General features: G+C 40.0%; 1 protein-coding gene across 2 annotated transcripts in view; it reads right to left on the bottom strand.

Moving 5' to 3' along the window:
* Positions 1-21432, bottom strand: part of MCTP1 (multiple C2 and transmembrane domain containing 1) — a 1090031-nt gene that overhangs the window by 176083 nt on the left and 892516 nt on the right. For both annotated transcript variants that reach the window (XM_044276001.1, XM_044276002.1), the window contains exon 17: positions 3526-3645. In XM_044276001.1, coding sequence (XP_044131936.1) covers positions 3526-3645 — 120 coding nt within the window. The remainder of the gene's footprint in view (positions 1-3525; positions 3646-21432) is intronic.

Raw genomic sequence — 21432 nt, 5'->3', positions numbered from 1 at the left:
TTCTCCTTACACAAATTTTGTAGATGGGAAAGGGATGAGCTAATCGATTCTGATCAGCAAGACTTAATCACCTATAGGGGGGCTATCCCTGCAGGTGACAATGCACCCACCTGTCACTAGACTGACAGCGCCAGGCATTTGGCCCGGTCCTGACAATTTCCTGCTCCCACAGCAGCTCCAATTCGGCCGGGTTTGCATCACATTTTTCTCACCCGTTTTATGTATACAAAAAACGTATACATTAAACAAATGGCTCAGACTGACGCCATACAGTTGCATCCGTAAACCATAGAGCTCCATTGTAAAAAAAACTAAACAAACATGTACGTTAACGTATATGCTTTTTTTTTTACTTGACTCTACAGGATACAAGAGCGTGGTGTGCTGCACTTTTGTATCCTTTTTTTTCCAAAGTATATGTCACAAGGATGGGGAAAATGTGATGTGAACCCACCCTTAGCTGAGCAAGGACGCTTCCATCTAAGCACATAAAAAGCAGGTATTTTCACGTAGAAGTTATGCTGAATCTGTTTCCAACAAAACGTATATAGCATTTTGCTAAGTTGCCCACAGCATTCAACTGAAAACATAAAAAAAATTGTTTTCTTCAGGTTCAAAGGGACAAAAATAAAAATGCTGCAATGCAGGGGTGGAATTATAGGGGTGCAGAGGTTGCAGTCATACTCAAACACCTGTAACCTCAGGGGGTACAAACGAGCCCTCCTCCCCTTATTAATAAGCCAGTACTATGATTGATGTATCATAATTTGGGTGTCCTCTTGGATTTTACACTGGAGCCCGTACAATTAGAGTCTATCAGATCAGTATGTGTATGGCACAATCATGTCAGGAAAATCTTACAGAACCTTCGGCAGCATGTATAAGGTCATCAGGAATATTTACAATATTGGGTCGCTGTATAGTGTGCACACGGCCAGAGAGCAGAGACTGTAAATTAGAGGACAGTTACTCCAGCATTCTGCCATATGCTCCCATCTAATAAAATCTCTAGCACTGCTGCAATCAGAACTATCTGTGACTGTTATCCATTTTATGCCTGTGGGTAACTAACTGAGCAGCCAGCAAAGATATTAAGATGTCTCTATTTTTGGCACTATACAATACTGCTCTGCTGTATCATGATGCTACTGCAAATAATTAAAATATGTGCCCAGACTGAGGATCGACTTAAAAAAATGTGAACAAGGCTGACTGAGAGCAGCAGAACACATTTATTTCTACTGTATGAGATACAAAAAGGTTGGTTCCCTGAGTTTCTAAGGCAAAGAGTAGGACATTTATTTCCAAATTAAAAGGACCCTTCCAGCAAGTGTTTGCACATATAAGAGAACACTTCCGGAAATATTTTTTATTAAAATGGGATGATTTTCTTGACGTAATTTTTTGTCTGTCATTCTAGTCCTCCATCTGCTATTCTAATGAGGATTGCCTTGCAGATAAACCCTATCCTGTGAAGTAGTCATAAACTGATATTAGTTTGCTCTCCCATTGAGAACTTTCTGAGACCACTGCTACAGAAGTACAAGACATGGGATTTCATTTTTGTATTTTCATTTTCATAGTACTGAGAAAACAATTAAAAGACTTAAAAAAGAGGCAGTACTCTAAGATTATGTAAAAGTTAAAGGGGTTATTCAAGAACTATAATGCCCCTCCACATGCCCAGGCCCCTCACAGAGATTGTACTTACCCCATTCCCCGGCACCCACGTCGCTTCTGATGCCAGCATGGCCGCCACTGCATCTTCCCGTCGCGTGGATGAAAACATCCGGCATTGGGGGCAGCCAATAGCAGGCCATGGGAACGAGCCTCTCTAGCATCACCCGCGATTGGCCCAACATCCCGGATGTTTTCATCTGCGCAACGGGGAGATGCAGCTGCGGCCGTGCCGCTGTCAGAAGCAACGCCGGGGAGTGAGGTAAGCACAATCTGTGTGGGGGGCTCGGGCATATGGGGGGGACATTATAGGTCTTGGATAATCCCTTTAATAAAGTCCATACCCTTCGTTTAATTTTATATCTATCTTATCTCTCGATCTCTGTCTGTCCAAATCTTATGTAAATTACATTGTAATATCAGAAAGAGATTACTTAATAATATGGGTAATCAGAATAAAGATGATCTTCACATTTAGCATTAAAAAGTTTTTTCCTGTTTCAGCATACTGATGACCTATCCTCAAAACAGGCCACAAATATTAGAACTGTGGGTGCTTGCTACTGTCTTTGCTGAGGTCTCTAGTGGTGAACATGTTAATAGAAGAATCAGAGCTGTTGGATGATTATTAATATAAAGATACCCATGCACATAAGACAAAAGCTGGAGGAACCCAGAGTTTCACCTAAATAAGTGATGAGAAGAGAAGAAGATCCATTGTTCTGATGGGGCTTATTCAACTCTCTATCAGAGCTTATTCAACTCTCCCGATTGAGAAAACATGCATGATCAGCAGGAGTTTTTCTCCCATGAGCACACAGGACTGGGCATGCTGGTCAGCCACCAATATTGTAGGGTCGGGTTGAAGTTCATCTAGTGTGTATGGCCACCCTAAGATTAACAGCAGATGCTATCAAAAAGGCTAGATCTGCCAATGATCTACACTAATATCTATGGCCAGCTTAAGGGCCCATTGACGTGGGCTAGAACAGGGCAAAGACTGGAAATGAATCCTTCGTTGCTGATCACTGCCATCTCGGGCGAGCTGATTTCTTATGTGCTGCATAGAGGAGTGTACATAGACCAGCGCCTGAAGACAAAGAGGTGAATGGAAGGGGAATAATGCCCCTCACCTAGTCTGGTTTAGCAGGATGCCCAACAAGTCAAAGGACTGAATAAATACAGAGTGCTGTCCAACGGGAAAAGGGTCCGGAGTGTCATACCTGGGAGTAACATAAAAAGGACTTGTGCTGGCATCGCTGACTCAGTGGAACCCATGACATTGGTTACTGTTGCAAGGACATGTATTGATTGTGTACAAAGCTACGCATTTTGGGACTAGACCAGTCTTTTCCTCAGGCCTCGAGAAGGGACTGGTCTAGTCCCGAAACATGGAGGTTTGTACATAATTAATAAATGTGCTTTCAATAGTAACCCACGTCATGCACTCCACCGAGTCAGCAGCGCCAGCACAAGTCTATTTTATCCTATTCCTAGAGATGATTGACACCGGACCCTTTTCCGGTTGGAAACGATTGGGCCATCCAATAAACAAGCATATTCCTTGTTCCTTGGATGATCAGCAGCACATTTACACTGGGCAGTTATTGGGAATGAGCATATTCATTCCCAATAACTGTCTCAAACCTCGGCTCATGTAAAAGGGCCTCTACACTAAACATTTCTATCAGATGGACAATATAGGATACTGTTTCTGACTGCTCCGAAAAGCACAGCTTATTGTAGACTTTCATCTACATCAATTTCTGCATATAAAATCTGTTCAATCCAAGACAAACACTGGCCATGATTAAGTTTTCTGAAGAAGATGTGATAAGTATCACTCACCATATCCTGTGTCCTGTTATCTTTTCCTGATACAATCAAGAAATAGTTCCAAGCCAATAACAGCAACAATGCCAATGGGATCATGTACATCTCAAAATTCCAGACCACAAGGAGGAAGATCTGCAGGGACAAACATACATGCTATTGTATCAAATGTTATCTGCCATACAGATGATATTTTACTAAAGTAAATGGGATAAATGAAAATAAAATTTTCGGTGCAGGTTACTAATACAAGTATAACAGGGTTTAATTTGACAATTTAGTGCTGCTTTGGGTAATGTGATAACTCACTGAGGTAAGATCATTATGTTTACTGTACCTTCATCAATGTGGAAATCCACTGGTGAGACACTAACAAAATAATTATTTATTTTACTCACTTATATAGCACTACTATATTCCACAGCACTTTACAGACAGTAGCATCGGGCGGTCCCCAGTGGAGATCACAATTTAAGGTCCCTATCAGTATGTCCTTGGAGTGTAGGAGGAAACCGGAGAACCCGGAGGAAACCCATGCAAACAGTGGAAGAACATACAAACTCAATGCAGATGCTCTCCTTGGTCAGATTCGAACCTAGGACCCCAGCACTGCAAGGCACCATTATACAGTCCCCGGTATACAGTACGGATGTAGCAGGGTTAACACTCATGCTTTATGAGACGTGTTATCTAAACTAAATGCAACTAAATGTGTTAAGCAATTGCTTTTCAATGGCTTTTGTTTCAAGATAACACAATGAGTTAAGAAATTTGAGTTAAGAGTGTGAGTGTTACCTCTGCTACATCTGTATATATACACATTTACTTCAAAGTAGACGCTGAAAGTTTGATATTTATTAAAGTTCCATGTCGATTTTAGAAAGTCCATTTTGGATGACCGAATATAGAAATCTTAATTGCCCTGCACTGGCAGTGGATCCGTTGCCGTTATGTAGAGGCGCCAGCCTCTTCATAATTCAGCGGATTCGCCGTCGCTTCTAAATGTAAGAGAGCTTCCTTGCTGTCTTACATTCAGACCATTTTCTATGCCTAAAGCAGGCATAGAAAATGGTAAATGAGACAGTCCGCCTACGCGATGCCCACTTTTTTAGACCTGGCGTGAGTGGGGAAAAGTCTCAGATTGTGGCACAAATTAATTTTGCGGTGCAATCTGCGCCATAAATATGCCTAATTTAGGTGTATTTCAATTTAATAAATGACCCCCTATATGCTCACATAAAAAAATGAATGTATCAAAAAATCCCAAAAACAGTTACAAATACTTAATAATGAATGTGCATTACATCAAATCAAGTTTCCAGTCATACCATAATCATTTTTTTCTTATTTATTGGGTAATGTTCTTTCTAACACGATTATTTCACCCTTGAGACAATGCTACCTCACTTCAATGGTAAAAGTCTTGATGGTGAAGTAGAAGCAATGTGTGAAGAATTACAATGACTTCACCATGAATTCCAGAAGAGTTCAACCTATTTATATTACTGATTAACACTGAATCATTATTTAATACCAAAGACCTTCATCTCACTGGTGTAACAATGTCAGATGAACCGGCGGATGATGCAAATGTCAAGCCTCGTACAGCCTGCCTGAAGGTCCTTTTGTTGGAAATCAGAAGTGATTAGAAAAAATTCATATGCTGCGGTTAACAGTAAACATACATAAGAAGAAATGAAGAAATTGCTTTGAGCAGAGCTGCCTGGAATAATAACGATACCAGTGATTACAGCATTTAAAAGAAAGTCATCAAGTATTTCACTGCAGAACAAATCCTGCGGGGCTTTCTCACACTGCAAGGAGGAATAGGGAGATACAAATCCCCGGGAAATGCAACGATTGAGCAGCGATTACACAGGGACTAGAGCAAAGTGAACAAAAGGTGTTTAATAACATTCAATAATTTGGGCGACCCCTATTTTATTATTAGCATGTCTGACACCTTCTGTTCTTAGGGATCCTTCACACACACACATACTTGTTTCTAGTATTTTTAATGGCTTTTTTAAATGTTTTTATTTTGTATTGGTGTTTTTGAAGCCCTGTACAGAAACCTAAGAACAAAAATGCCACAACTGTGTTTTTTTTTAATTGAACCGTCACCGTGGTTGAGTGAATGTGAGCTGCTGTGAGCCTGCTCCATACGCGGCAGGTATCGGCTGTACAGCACACACCTGGCTGCAATGACGGGGAATGGTGATCCTGGCGAACCCCGTCATATGACCCCTCAGATGCCGTGATCAACGCCGTGAGTGAAGGCAGAGGGAAATTTCAGGGCTCCAATCTGTTACCATGCAGCCTGGATGCTGCTGAAGCCTTCCAGGCCTGCCATGGTAAGTTCCCTGCTGCTCTGTGCACGAGGCACAGCTCAACAGGGACAATGTAAAAAAAAAGATTCACCCTAATAGATCTTTATTAGGGTGAATAGGACAAGGGATCAAAAGATCCCAGGTTCTAATCCACTAAGGCCTTAGGTCCGGATTAGGTCCGGATGTGTTCAGGGTGCGTTCAGTGAAACTTGCATAATTTTTCAAGCAAGTTCAGTCAGTTTTGTCTGCGTTTGCGTTCAGTTGTTCAGTTTTTTCTGCACAGGTGCAATGCGATTTGATGCGTTTTTCACGTGTGTGATAAAAAATGGAAGGTTTAGAAACAACATCTCTTAGCAACCATCAGTGAAAAACGCACTGCATCCGCACTTGCTTCCGGATGCAATACGTTTTTCACTGAAGCCCCATTCACTTTAATGGAGCCAGAGCTGCATGAAAAACGCAGAATATAGAACATGCTGCGTTTTTCACGCAACGCAGAAATGATGAGTGAAAAAAACGCTTATGTACACAGACCCATTGAAATGAATAGGTCAGGATTCAGTGAGGGTGCAATGCGTTGACGTCACGTCAAAGTAAAAAAAAACATTAAAATGTTAAAAGTTTAAATCACCCCCCTTTCCCAATTTTACATATAAAAATATACTAACATTAAAAACTAAATATATCCATTATTGCCGCTTCCAAAAATGTCAGAACTATTAAAATATATTTTTTTAATTCCTGTGCGGTGAATGAAAAACATACAATTTGCCATTTTTTTTGTCACCTTTCCCACACAATAAAGTTGAATACAGTGATCAAAAAGTAATCCATACCACAAAAATGGTACCAAAAAAACTACAGTTAGCCCCGCAAAAAAACATGACCTCATACAGCTCCGTGTATGGAAATATAAAAACATTATGGCTGTTTTTATAAGTAGTAAAACAAAAAAAACTACATAAATTTGCTATCGCTGAATTTGTATTGAGCCACAGAATAAGGACATCATATCAATGTTACCACACAGTGAACACCGTGATGTCAAAGTTCAATATTGATGGCAAATCCACCCAGCACCCCCACCAATCAGCTGTTTGAAGAGGCCACGGTGAGGGCTGCAGCATCCTCACAGCTTACCAAGCACAGCACCGTGCATTGTATTGTGGCGGTGTTTGGTATTGAAGCTCAGCCCCATTTCAGTGGGACATCTATTTCCTAGGAGGAGGCCGTGGTGCTTTCAAACAGCTGATTACCTGAATTGTTTTTAGCTGCAGATTTGGCAATTCAGGACCCTTCTTCTGCCATCCAAGATGGGTGTACACTTCTCATACTGTGCATATGGTAGTCCAACACACTTCCTGCTACCTTTGGATTGGCCAGTGCTGCTCAAATGAACAGTGCTGGCCAATCCAAGAGCGGGGATGGACAAGTAGGAAGTGCCTTTGACCACAGATGCACAGTGTGCATCGGGCAGTCTGAAAAGGGGTAGGCCATCTTCGATGACAGAAGAGGAGGCTAAGAATGAACGGATCTGCAGCTAAAAAAACTTTTTTTCTTGAACCAGAAAATCACTTTAACAAACATTTACTGCATTTTTGTACAAGAAATCTAATCCTGGCTTGTTATCTGAAGGTGACTGTTCTACTGTTCCACCGCTCTTAGGGCTTATGCACACGACCGTATGTATTTTGCAGTTTGCCAAACACGGATCCGCCAAAAATACGGATGAAGTCTGTGTGCATTCCGTATTGTGCAGAATGGAATAGCTGGCCCCTAATAGAACAGTCCTATCCTTGTCCATAATACGGACAATATTAAGACATGTTCTATTTTTTTGCGAAACGGACGGAAAAGCAGAAAGCACACGCAGTAACTTTTGTTTTTTTGTGGACCCATTGAAATGCATGGTTCTGCATGCGATCCGCAAAACAAACGGAACAAACACAGAAAGAAAATACGTTTGTGTGCATGAGCCCTTACAGTAAGGCCTCATGCACGCGACTATGTTTTACAGTCCGCAAAGCACGGATATCAGCTGTGTGCATGCCGCCATTTTCTATTTCCCTTCTATAGAAATCACTGGTCTGCAAAACGGACATGTTCTATTTTTTTGCGGGACTGTGGCATGGACATACGGATGCAGTACGCATTTTTTTGCATCTCATAGTAACATAGTAACATAGTAACATAGTACATAAGGCCGAAAAAAGACATTTGTCCATCCAGTTCGGCCTGTCATCCTGCAAGTTGATCCAGAGGAAGGCAAAAAAAAGGTAGAAGCCAATCTCCATTGAAAAGAATTGATCCGCATCCATTGTGCATAAAAAAATGCAGATAGGATGCAGAACAAAAATATGGTCATGTGCACGAGACCTAAAGAAGTCTTTTCTCTAGTGGATATGGAGGAAGAACTTCCCATTAAAGAGAGCACCAGCTATCGGCATACTGGATTCGTATGGACCATTTCTATATCTGTATAACTATCACACCCCCCTCTTCGCACGCCTAATAAATGTCATTATTTCAATCTTTTATTGAAGTAGAGGTTTTCTATACACTTTGTCCTTTTTTGTATAACCTAAATTCATGGTTCTAATTTTCCTCAGTCTAAGGCCAAGTTTAAATGCTTAGCTTATAATATGCAAATAATTGAATATTAATATTCACAGTATGAAGAAGCATAATAAATATAAGCAGCATGAAATATCAAGAAGCCGTGTGAGAGAGGAGCTCTTCCTGACAGAGTATATCTGGGAAACAGCTTGACATACAGAATAATAAGGATAATATCCTGACACCCGAAATGCTCTTTTCATCAGGGAAAAGAAAGTGTTGAGCAAAACATCATAAACAATGCTGCAAATATGGAACAATTTATACTCATGCAAAACAGTAACCCTTACAGTAACCCACCTTTTAGTATTATGAATACTGAGGCGCAGTATTTCTATGGTTCCATATTTATCTTAACCTGAAGGGTATGTCCACACGGGAAGTAATTTGTGATGGAAAAAACAGACACAAATTCACAGCAAAATCCACATGAACTACACGCAGATGGCCTCAATCACTTTGCTAGTACTGTAATACGCTGCAGATTTACTGCTTGCAAATACACAAAGGCAAGTCCACAATGTAGTCCCTCTATGGGAATGTACACTTTGCTTTGGATTCCTGATACAGAGCTCCCTGGCCTGCAGAAATTATTTGGAGGCACTTCGAAGCAAAGATTCATTATTGACTTCAATGTGTAGATTCTTCTTCAGTCAGCTCCCCCTAGTGGCTGAGACACACAACCAGAATATTATAATTTAACTATGGATGTAAATTGAAGCATTGGAGTTCTGTATCAGAAAAAAATGAAGCTCTATGCCATATATTTTAAAAAATCTGATGTTTAGACAAATATTGAAAATGGACACTACCATGCATAAATGGATCAAAATTTTTAAGCCAAGAAATACACTTTTTTAAATTACTCTGCATGGCAAAATAACTCAGATACATATCAAAACTGACCTAAAAGCAAGACGCATGATTACTGCATTTACTTACGTATTGTAAGTATATATGCCAGTGTTGTTAAAGGGAACCTGTCACCCGGATTTTGGGTATAGAGCTGAGGACATGGGCTGTTAGATCACCGCTAGCACATCCAGAATATCAATTTCCCATAGCTCTCTGTGGTTTTATTGTGTCAAAAAAAAGATTTTATCTATATGTAAATGAGGCTGCTAACATTTCCGGAGCCCAGCCACTCCCACTGTGAAGGAGTCCAGCACCACCCCGCATCCTCCAAATCTCCTCCTTGCTCCCCGACATCACAAAGCTAGAGAGCCATGATCTCGCGATGTGCGAGCTACCGCATAAGCAGTGTCGGCATAGTGTTCCTTTCCTGTGCTGGCATCAGCCTCAGGGAACGAACTGCGCATGCGCTAGCCCCCGCATCATGAGATTACAGAGCTCTAGCTTTGTGACGCCGGGGAGCAAGGAGGAGATTCGGAGGATGCGGGGCGGTGCTGGGTTTCTTCACAGTGGGTGTGGCTGGGCTCAGAGTCAGAGAACGCTGGACTCATCTCTCAAGCATGGAGGAGACAGAACTCATCTAAGGTTCGTTTACATATCTATATATTTTTACACAATAAAAGCACACAGAGCTATGGAGACTGGGTATTGCGGATGTGCTAGCGGCCATCTAGCAACTAATGTCCTCAGCTCTATACACAAAATCCAGGTGACAGGTTCCCTTTAGGCATCGCATTGCTTAGGCGTGTTGTGGATATGGGAACGATAATGAGTTGGTAATATATAACCTTATAATAAGACAGCAACAGAATAAAGACATTTTACATCTAACATAGCAATGGCAAAAAAACTGTGATCGGAAAAATCTATGAAGGAAACCTGCTATATACATAGTGGCTTCTTCAGTGACAACAACACCAGAATAATGGTAGGGACAGGGACAAGTGGACAAGACTCCTTTTAAGCTTTTTTTTTTTTATGTCAACAGTTTGTCTGCTGACTGGTGGAGCATATAGGTGCCAAAAGCAGGTCAGTCCCTGAGGCAACCCAATGACAGAGTCTGGAATGACTGCAAGTGTCAGAACAGCAGGCAAATAGGAAGCCAGATAGTCCAAGGTCAACCAGAACAGCAGGGGTTAATCCAGAGGAAAAGTAAGACAAGCCATTCAGAGTCAGGAGTCAAACCAACAATCAAACAAACCAGAATGAATGGACAATAACCAGCACTGGCCGAACAGAGCAGATTCAAATAGGGAACCAAGCATTCAGATTGGCTGCACTAAACTTTGCCCGTCAACTCACTGGGTGACCAGCCAGACACCTGGATTGGCTGGATACCTGAGCACCATGATCGCCTGCCCATACTGCTTAATGGCCTGCAGAGGGCAGAGACTGACATGGCAGGAGGTTTGTTGCAAGTTTCCCTTAGATTTTTTGTAGCAATGTGATCCAGTGAATGTATCGGAAAAAGTCTGTATATAATGAGCCCACTATTCTATAATAATGATAAAAATTTCATGTCATATTTAAAAGATGAAAACCTAGACACTGTATATTCCTGTAGACACAGGCTGAAGGCTAATAAGCAGGGGCCAATTGGCCATAGACTTTACAGGGAAATTTCCCAGTGGGCTGATGCCCAGGGGACCACCCAAGCTCTCCTCACGGCAGGCCAGTGGAGGTTTTGGGGCATGTATCTTGTACTGCTGGCAGTATTTTATGATGGACTGTGGTATTTGGCTCCTTTGGGGCGGTATAATGTGCCACAATATGGTATTCCTGGCCCTCTCCTCCATCAGTTTGGACCCTACAAAACAGGCCCACTTTTAGTATTTTTTTCCAGGGCCACTTTAAGCTCCCAGTCCGCCCCTGGTAATAAGAATCTGATTAATCTAACTGCCTTACAACCTATAATTTTTCTTAACCACAGATAATGAGACTTTTACAGATGGATATATATCTTCCTTGGGATCAAGAGGTTTTATTATAATGATGAGACAAGATCTTCAGCTAGGACAAAAGACGTAAAGAAGAATCTTCACCTCATAGTCTTTCGGTTGCTTTATTCGAACAAGAACAATGAACTTCTACATTTTGCTCTGCTTCAAGGCTTATCAATTGAAATCTGCAGTTGAGAGTTTTGATAATGCATGCCTTAAATGATCATTCAGAATGACTTGTGAGCATATCCCTTGTGTAACACACTTCAAAAAAAATAATTTAAGTTGGAATACTGAACATCCTCCTCTTACTGCAAACCACAGCATCTATAAAAGAGACTATCATCCGAAATGATTAACACCTTACAGCTCAAGAAACAAAGCCTGCCCTTTTATACAGGCAGCTGTGGATCATTAGCTCTAGTGATGGGACCTATGTGATGTGAATTTTTCTTTCTAATTAAGAGATGAGATTCTCTCTGTAACTATCTCTTCACTGGAAACGGAGAGGTGGAATTTCCATTTTGCACAGAATAGCCTTTTGCTCTTCAACAATAAGTTAAGCAGGTTCCTTTTTTTAAATCTCCATCCATCTGCTTCTACTGAACAACTTACTTTTTATTTTTGGAATTTAATTTCATCCATAACATTCTATTGCATTTCTGGTCAGAAGGTTATAGACGTAATTAGCTGCCATTGAGCTTCCCTTTAATACAGGTTCAGTGGATTAAATATGTAGCAAAATGGAAACAGGTATAAAGTGCCATTCAAAAGGTATGGGCCCCTTTCTAATTAATGAAGCGTGCAAAGTACTGCAGTCCTAGACTGCACTTTCCAAATGTCCATGACACTTACCTAAGATGAGCTAACCCTAACAGTACAGAAATATTTGTACTCTCTATCCTTTATGTCTGACGCACAATATAAGTATAGACATTTCTTTTATACTTTTTCAGGCCGTTTATTGATAATTAGAACTCTGAGAACTCTTTGTCAATAATACTGTAATACTAGAAAACTGGAGGTCGGCAAAGTATTATTTGAAGTAGCTGCAAAAATTCTACTGGTTTGGATTGAGATAGACATACTATGCATTTGGTAGCCCAAGACAGTTGGAAGAAGTCCACCCTCTTGGATAGTAGAAGAGGAGCCCAAGAATTAATAGATCAGAAGCTAAAAAGTTGAAGAGGAATTCTCCATGTAAGTGTTCTGTTTGTTCCCAGTTTAATGTGAACTTTTTTGCCTTGAACCACAGAGCCACTTTAAGCATTTTTTCCACTGTTCCATCGCTCTTACATTAAGGCATCTTTCACGTTCTCGTTCTCTGCTGAAACAGCCTGCAGGAGCTCTCTGGATCTAGCATAGCCGAATGTTACTGCAATGTCCACCGGCCCCATTGACATAATGGGATCTGGAGAAGAGGCAGCGTTTTTTTCCGGCCTAATCCCAGAATATTTGCCAGTTAGCAGCTGAATCACATTACAGTCAATGGGGCTGGCAGTAACATTTGGCTATGCCAGAGCTAGTGTAAAACTAGCTTTAAGAAGCCTTTTCACTAGTGACGATTGGACCCTATTTCCTCCAACTATTTAAGAGAACACCAACTAACATTTTTTTTAAATATATATTTATAATATAGTTTCCATATCAATACACAGATTTACATTAAAGGGGTTGGCGACTTTATTATCTTGATACCATGGAATTTTACCAAGCATTAAATGTCACTTACTAATACATATTTATTATAAGTTCTGGGCTGTTTTAAATATGCAAAGAGGTATCTTCCAAGGAAGAGAACTATCTTGCTAGGGAAGTGGCTCCCTATGAGTCAAAATCCAACTTTCCAACAAACCACTGGATTTGACAAAGCAAGCCACTAATTGTGAAATTTATTATCTCCCTTGCGTGAGAAAAGCGTTGTTAGAAAGTCGCAATTTATGTGTTTGCTAATTTTTAATTATGACTTTTGAAATAAATTGCTGCATCTCTTGGCTTCAATGCTGCCCTCGCTACTTTCCTTGTGGGGGGCGTGGCAGGGATGGGAAGGGAGGGAGCGTGACCACCACCCCAACAAATGTATCTTCATTTACACTGCTGGTTGAGAATCCTGAGTTGAGTATTTAGATCTATGGTGTAATTGGGAGGAATAGCAGTCGGCCAACAGCTAGGAATTGCAACCAGTTTTCTAGCTCCGAGAACTGATGAACTATTAGCTATATGAGGGTCGCCATATTCTAAATGAAATGAGATTCCCTTTTCTCCAACAAATCTTACTTCGATATAAGAATACACGAGACTTTCATTTTTCTAGAAAAGTTGTGCTGAATGGACAACATAGACTTTTTTCATTCTTATCTATCTTAAATCATAGAACTATCTTTACTGACAAATAACAGTAAAGATAAATACAAATAACAGATATAACTACAAACTGGTGCAGCAGCAGTATATGTCAGAAAAATAAATAAAAAATCGTACTCCAGTCCTGCATCAGTGATGTTATCTTCCCACCTGCAGAGCTGTTGTTCTGTGCACTCAGGTCACCGTGTAGCCAATCACTGACCTCAGCAGTATAGCGAACATGACTGCTGAGGCCAGTGATTAGCTGCAGCAGTGACATGGTGAATGGAATGCCACTGCTACCGGCAGTAAAACAAACACTGGACCACAGCGTGGAGCTAGTAGGACCACAGCGTGGAGCTAGTAGGACCACGGAGAAAAGGGGTAATTATGTTTTCTTTTGTTGTGCCAGTTTTTATTTATTTTGGGCTACCTATTTAAAACACTTGTCTTAAAGGAGTTGTCCGGGTTCAGAGCTGAACCTTGACATATCCCCATTTTTACCCAAGCAGGCCCTCTGATATGAGCATTGGGGCATTTCATGCTTTGATGCTCTCCTTTGCCGTGTGCTGAATTGCGCAGGACAAAGGCTTTTTTGGAGATCCGGGTGACATACCGGGCTCTCCATGGGTAAAGCTAGGAGGAGGCTTCCGCCTAGCAGCGGGTCCAGTGATGTCACCAGCACTGATGGGCAGGCATTAGCGCTGCCCTAGCCTAGCAGTGTAAAAATATAAACAAACAGCCCTTGCCCTGCGCAATACAGCGCAGGGCAAGGAAGAGCATCGGAGAATGAAATGCTCCAATGCTCATATCAGAGGGGCTGCCTGGGTGAAAATGGGGGTATGTCTGGGTTCAGCTCTGGACCCGGACAACCCCTTTAACTAAAACATCCCTCTCCTCACAGGGATGTCGCTCTGGTAGTTAGCTGAGAAGACATTTATGGATAACCACACAATCATATTGTAAAACACTGCAAAGAAAATGTATTACACTGTACTCGATGCAAATGAATGGGTGACCTTTTAATATATAGACATGCCAGCCTTCTGAAGCTTTTGATTCTGGCTACTACAGTGTGTAGTTCCCTGTGGGTGTCTGCTACTTAGGACAAACCCTTTAAATGACAAATATAGTCCTGCTACATCTGTAGATAAAATATTCATATAACTGTCACGGGAAAGTATAATGTAATGCAGTGAGAAGAAAATCTTTATTTATACAATATATAGAATAAATTGGCAATTAACATAGCTATCAATGTATACGTAAAAAGCACTTTAAATAAGGACGGTTACATCAGAATACCGCCTAATCACAGCGCCCAGACAGCCCTGACATCTATTTACTTATCAGGCAAATATTAGCCAGTAAAAGTACATTAATTTACTGCATTAAATGGTGATAAATGAACATAGCGCTCTGTGGCCAGGAGCTAATATCACCATCTGAATAAACATGGCCAATGTTTTCCCTGTGAAACCAAAAATTCAATTTAATTGCTTTTGTTTCAATGTAGCATTTTATGATACAAAAAGCCCGGTCTCATTTCTCAAGGGTTTCTGTACTACTATTCATTATGCATCAGCTTAGAAACATAAAGATTTCATTTCACGTTCCTGAAAGACATTACTGAATTGACCATTTCAAAATCTCAACTCTTTTTTTCCCCTTATTTTTTAAACATGGACGATATCTTCAGCATCCACATTTGTCTCCTCTGGCAAAGTGCCATTCTCTGCATTTGGAGGGAAAAAGAAGACTTTGTACAATTTCTAGCCTTTCTATTAAACAACAAAGCCTTGTTCAATGGTTAAGAAAGTACAAGTGATAATACTGCTTACACTGCTAAAACACAGAAACTTGACATCTTGCCTACAAGAGTGACCTTTCATCTTGAAAACCCAGACAGAAAAGGCTTCTCAGCAATGCTCAGCTCCTTATCCTTCTAACTTGAGGTGTACAATGTTTGCTTCTCATGATTGCATTAGCTGTGACCTTCTATTACCAAGTCAAGATCCCCCGTTATTTTGATGTAAGATGCTTCAGATGATCTTCAATTGTCTGGCTCAGACTTAATGTCCACAATAAGAGCACCTGGAAACAAAGCCGTGCATCATCTTTACTTCCTGCCTCTACTTCAGGTTTTAATTTAATTTCAAAGGCAAACATTGCGAGTAAGGGTGAAATCGATTGACAGGGTCGAAAGCAAGGCTTATGAGAAGTGGATTTACTAATGTTTCTTATGTTAAAGGGGGTCTCATCTCAGATATTGATGGCATATTGCTAGGATATGCCACCAATGTCAGATAGCCGTGAGTTCTACCACGGGGACCTGCTCCAATCTCCAGAATAGGACCCCTGAAGTGAACAGAGGGCAGCTGCAAATGCACGGCCACCTTCCATTTATTTCTGTGGAAGTTCGAAAAATAGGAGCTGATATCAGAGGTGAAACCCACAGCTATCTGCTGCACCACCATGTTGCATTCTCCTCTGCTTTCAGGGGGCCCGTTCTGGAGATCATAATGGGTTCCAGAAGTGGGACCCACATCTATGTGACGTTGGTTGCGTATTCTAGCAATATGCCACCAATGTCTAAAGATGATGAAAACATCTTTAATATATTTTAAAATGAATTACACTTATATATATTTTATAGCACAAAAGTCAAAATTGTGCACATAACATATTACATAAGAATCCACCACCATAAATTCCCTCTCTAATTCTCCCATTCATATTTATTTTGGAGCCACTAATTATTCCTAAACATTATTAACCTACTGACTTAATGAGGTTCTCTGGGAATTAAGAACAAAAAATACTTAACTATTACTGTTTTAAAAATATATTTCCAAATGCCTTTCATTGGTGATAATTGCCCATTTTTTCTAGAGAGCAATTATTTGGAGAAATAAAATGGCTGCTGTCCTATTAGTACACACAAAACCTGTCCTAATCACACAGGAGGACAAGTTACTTCACAACACTGATCCAAAGAGCTGCCTCATCCTCCTCTCGGCTCTGCTTGTCAGGGATTATGATCCTGAATACGGCTGATAAGATCTTCAGCGGAATCTCTATGGGAATGGAGTTCATCAGGAGACATGAAGTACAGAGAGGACGGAGAGGACAGACTATTGTAATGGAGACTGCACACAAATGCTGCTGCTCATCAGCCACATCCCTAACTCCTCTCTGTACTTCATGTCTCCTCATGAATGCCATTCCTACAGAGATTCAGGTAAAGATCTTGTCAGCTATATTCAGGATAATAATACGTGACAAGTAGGAGAGGAGGATGAGGCGGCTCTTTAGCTCAGTGTTCTGAAGTAACTTGTCCTCCTGTGTGATTAGGACTAGTGTTAATATTAATTGCGAATTTCGCAACTTCGCTAATTCGCGAATATTTTAAATATATTCACTATTTCAAATATTCGTCATTTTTTGACATCTGAAAACATGATTCCTCCCTGCTTCTTTCTTGTGGGTCAATGAGTCATAGGCCCACAAGCAATTTAAGCAGGAAGAAATAATGTTTTCATATGGCAAAAAAAGACGAATATTCTAAATAACAAATATATTCGCTATATTGCTATAACTTCGTTTTTTAGAATATTCGTCATATTCTAAAACAAGAATATATTGCAATATAGCGAATATTTGTAAAATACACATATAGACTGCAATTTAGCTAATATATTGCTATAGTATTTTTCTTTAATAGTGTAAATTATTTCCAAATCTGAAGTTCAGAAGAGACAAAAAAAATTTTACTCGAATTTTTTTTATAGCACTATATTAGCTAAATTACAGTCTATATGTGTATTTTACGAATATTCGCTATATTGCTATAACTTCATTTTTAGAATATGTAGCAATATAGCGAATATTCGTAAAATACACATATAGACTGCAATTTAGCTAATATAGTGCTATAATCTTTTTTTATAGTCTACTTTTTTATGTCTCTTCTGAACTTCCGATTTGAAAAAAATGTACACTATAAAAAAATAATACTATAGCACTATATTAGCTTAATTGCAGTCTATATGTATATTTTACGAATATTTGCTACATTGCTATATATTCTTGTTTTAGAATATAATGAATATTCTTAAAACTAATATATAGCACTATATTTACTGCTATATATTCTTTTCTGATCAACTTCGCATTAAGTGATTTTTTACATTTTAGATTAATCGCAATCACGAAAATAATCTCAAATACAAATATTCACGAACATGAAACGAATAATCTAGCGACTATTCGTGAAATATCGCAAATTCGGATATGGGACCTGCTGCTCATCACTAACTAGGACAGGTTTTGTTTGTACTAATAGGACGGTGGCCATTTTATTTCTCCTGATGATTGCTCCCTGGACAAAAGGAGCCATTATAACTAATGAAAGGTATCTGGGAAAATGTTTTTAATAAAGTAATATTTAAGTATTTTCATTTTCTTAATTTCTGGAGAAGCCCTTTAAAGTAAATGTGTCATCAGAAAATGGCCTATTATTTAAAACAAGCTTTTATATGAAGCACATTTTTATTGATGTTATTTTGGTGATGGTAGCTAAAATGTTCCTTTTCATTGTCTAAATCATGCATGATGGCTGACAGACTTATGTTTGCTGAAAATGTGATTGGTAGGGTGGAAAATTTTCGGCAAACAGCTGCTTAAAGTGTCTAGCCAGCATAAGCCTTTGTTGAACCTTTAAGCCTTTTGTGGTGCTAAGCGCTTTGTGCTATAAGTACTACCTCATCTACCAAATGGTGTCTCTCTATGTATAATGATGGTGAAACTTCCCCATTATTTGACAAAATGTTTCCTTATCTTGTGAGACTGCACATAACTTGCCAATCTGACACTGTCTGTGCTGACTGGACCGTATTAGATCGGTGAAGATGAGAGAGAACTCCTGGTGGACGCTTCTTGGCTAAACACAGATGTAGTTACATAATGGGCACCGGAATTATTGGCAGCCTTATTTTCGGACTGGGAGATTTCGAGGGGCCCTTATAATACTAAGCAGGGTTAATTCAGGCAAATACAGCTTTTTAAGTATTTTTGCTGGTGACAGGTCCTTTGAAAGTACCAGACATGCCCATATCTGTTCACTTCCTGATGGATGAAATATCATTTGTAGAATTAAGTCCATCGTGTCATAAAAGCTTTTGAATGTTGTACCCGAGTATATTTATTAATGTCTATCTACTCCCGAGGTCTAACAAGTAAAAAGAAAATGCATTTTTCAGTTTTTTCCAAAATATACCTTATTGCCTAAAGCGAAGATAAAGTTTGGAAATATGCCTCAGGGGTATCCTGCATTCTGTCTTCCTGCTATGTATAAAACATACTTAATAAAATTTTAAAAGGTTCAGTAATGTATGATCTGTGGTTGGAAATGGGCTGAGTGATTCCTTGCATTCAATCTTCATCACTTCTGTGTCTGTGCTCTAGTTATAAGCCAATAGAATCACCGGATTGTACTGTTACAATTAGACAAGGTAAAGGCAGTTACTTATACAACTGTAAAGACACATACTGTATGAAAAGCTGATCTGCCTCTAGAGTTTGAGTATTACTTTCTTTTCAGCGTTTCTGCAGTTTATTTTAAAGGGATTTTCTGATTTGCATCAATATTCTTTAAAATAGTAATTTATGAAGGTAGCTGTATTTCTCTAATGTATTTATTTTACCTTTATTGCTCCTATCTTCCACACATAACCACACATGACCATGTCAATGCTGCTCTTTCTAAATTCCTGTGATGTTATGTCCATGGGTGGGGCAGTGATAGGGGAGTGTCTATGTAACTAACTGGTGGGAGGAGCTATAAACTAGCTAGGCATTATTGGGAGCAGAGCTGGAGCTGTGGCAGCGAAAGAAGTGCATCATGGGTTTGGTTGGATACAGAAACAGGAAGTGCCACCTACAGGATGGAAACAAACCATACATGCTGACAATGGGTCAGAACAGGAGAGTTCAAAATGGAAAAAAAAATTGTGAAACTCCTTTAAATCCAGGCCAAAGTTGTAAGGGGGGCCCACTCCAACATGACCAGCATCAGCAATAGGTTCAGAATAAACTTACAATTATTTTAGTCTTCTTAAAGAAGAACCATAATGCACACACTCATGTCCAAGTATAAAGCTCACAGTCACAGAACAGGGGCAATGTACACCATAATACCATAGCAAAGTAATAACACACAAAAAAGGTCACCATGTACATTGCAAGTCACATCAGAGGGAATTTACATAATGATGTCACATGGAGGTGTAATGCACACATCTTGTCACAGCACACAAAGAATCCAACACATAATACTGAAAACAAGCAATAATGGAGCCCAATAGTGTATTGCAAGGGTATTTTCTACAGTGGGATGCGAAAGTTTGGGCAACCTTGTTAATTGTCATGATTTTACTGTATAAATCGTTGGTTGTTACGATAAAAAATGTCAGTTAAATATATCATATAGGAGACACACACAGTGATATTTGAGAAGTGAAATGAAATTTATTGGATTTACAGAAAGTGTGCTACAATTGTTTTAACAAAATTAGGCAGGTGCATAAATGTGCGCACTGTTGTCATTTTATTGATTCCAAAACCTTTAGAACTAATTATTGGAACTCAAATTGGCTTGGTAAGCTTAGTGACCCCTGACCTACATACACAGGTGAATCCAATTATAAGAAAGAGTATTTAAGGGGGTCAATTGTAAGTTTCCCTCCTCTTTAAATTTTCTGTGAAGAGTAGCAACATGGGGGTCTCAAAACAACTCTCAAATGACCTGAAGACAAAGCTTGTTCACCATCATGGTTTAGGGGAAGGATACAGAAAGCTGTCTCAGAGATTTCTGCTGTCTGTTTCCACAGTTAGGAACATATTGAGGAAGACCACAGGCTCAGTTCAAGTTAAGGCTCGAAGTGGCAGACCAAGAAAAATCTCAGATAGACAGAAGCGACGAATGGTGAGAACAGTCAGAGTCAACCCACAGACCAGCACCAAAGACCTACAACATCATCTTGCTGCAGATGGCAGTCACTGTGCATCGGTCAACCATTCGGCGCACTTTACACAAGGAGATGCTGTATGCGAGAGTGATGCAGAGGAAGCCTTTTCTCCGCCCACAGCACAAAAAGTGTCGCTTGAGGTGGGCTAAAGCACATTTGGACAAGCCAGCTTAATTTTGGAATAAGGTGCTGTGGACTGATGAAACTAAAATTTAGTTATTTTGCCATAACAAGGGGCGTTATGCATGGAGGAAAAAGAACACAGCATTCCAAGAAAAACACCTGCTACCTACAGTAAAATATGGTGGTGGTTCCATCATGCTGTGGGGCTGTGTGGCCAGTGCAGGGACTGGGAATCTTGTCAAAGTTGAGGGACGCATGGATTCCACTCAGTATCAGCAGATTCTGGAGACCAATGTCCAGGAATCAGTGACAAAGCTGAAGCTGTGCAGGGGCTGGATCTTTCAACAAGACAATGACCCTAAACACTGCTCAAAATCCACTAAGGCATTTATGCAGAGGAACAAGTACAACGTTCTGGAATGGCCATCTCAGTCCCCAGACCTGAATATAGTTGAAAATCTGTGGTGTGACTTAAAGAGAGCTGTCCATGCTCGGAAGCCATCAAACCTGAATGAACTAAAGATGTTTTGTAAAGAGGAATGGTCCAAAATACCTTCAACCAGAATCCAGACTCTCATTGGAACCTACAGGAAGCGATTAGAGGCTATAATTTCTGCAAAAGGATGATCT

Source organism: Bufo gargarizans, chromosome 1, assembly GCF_014858855.1.
Source record: "Bufo gargarizans isolate SCDJY-AF-19 chromosome 1, ASM1485885v1, whole genome shotgun sequence".
In the NCBI taxonomy this organism is placed as follows: domain Eukaryota; kingdom Metazoa; phylum Chordata; class Amphibia; order Anura; family Bufonidae; genus Bufo; species Bufo gargarizans.
The sequence above is the reverse complement of the archived record's forward strand: the minus strand, read 5'-3'. Positions and strand labels throughout refer to the sequence as shown.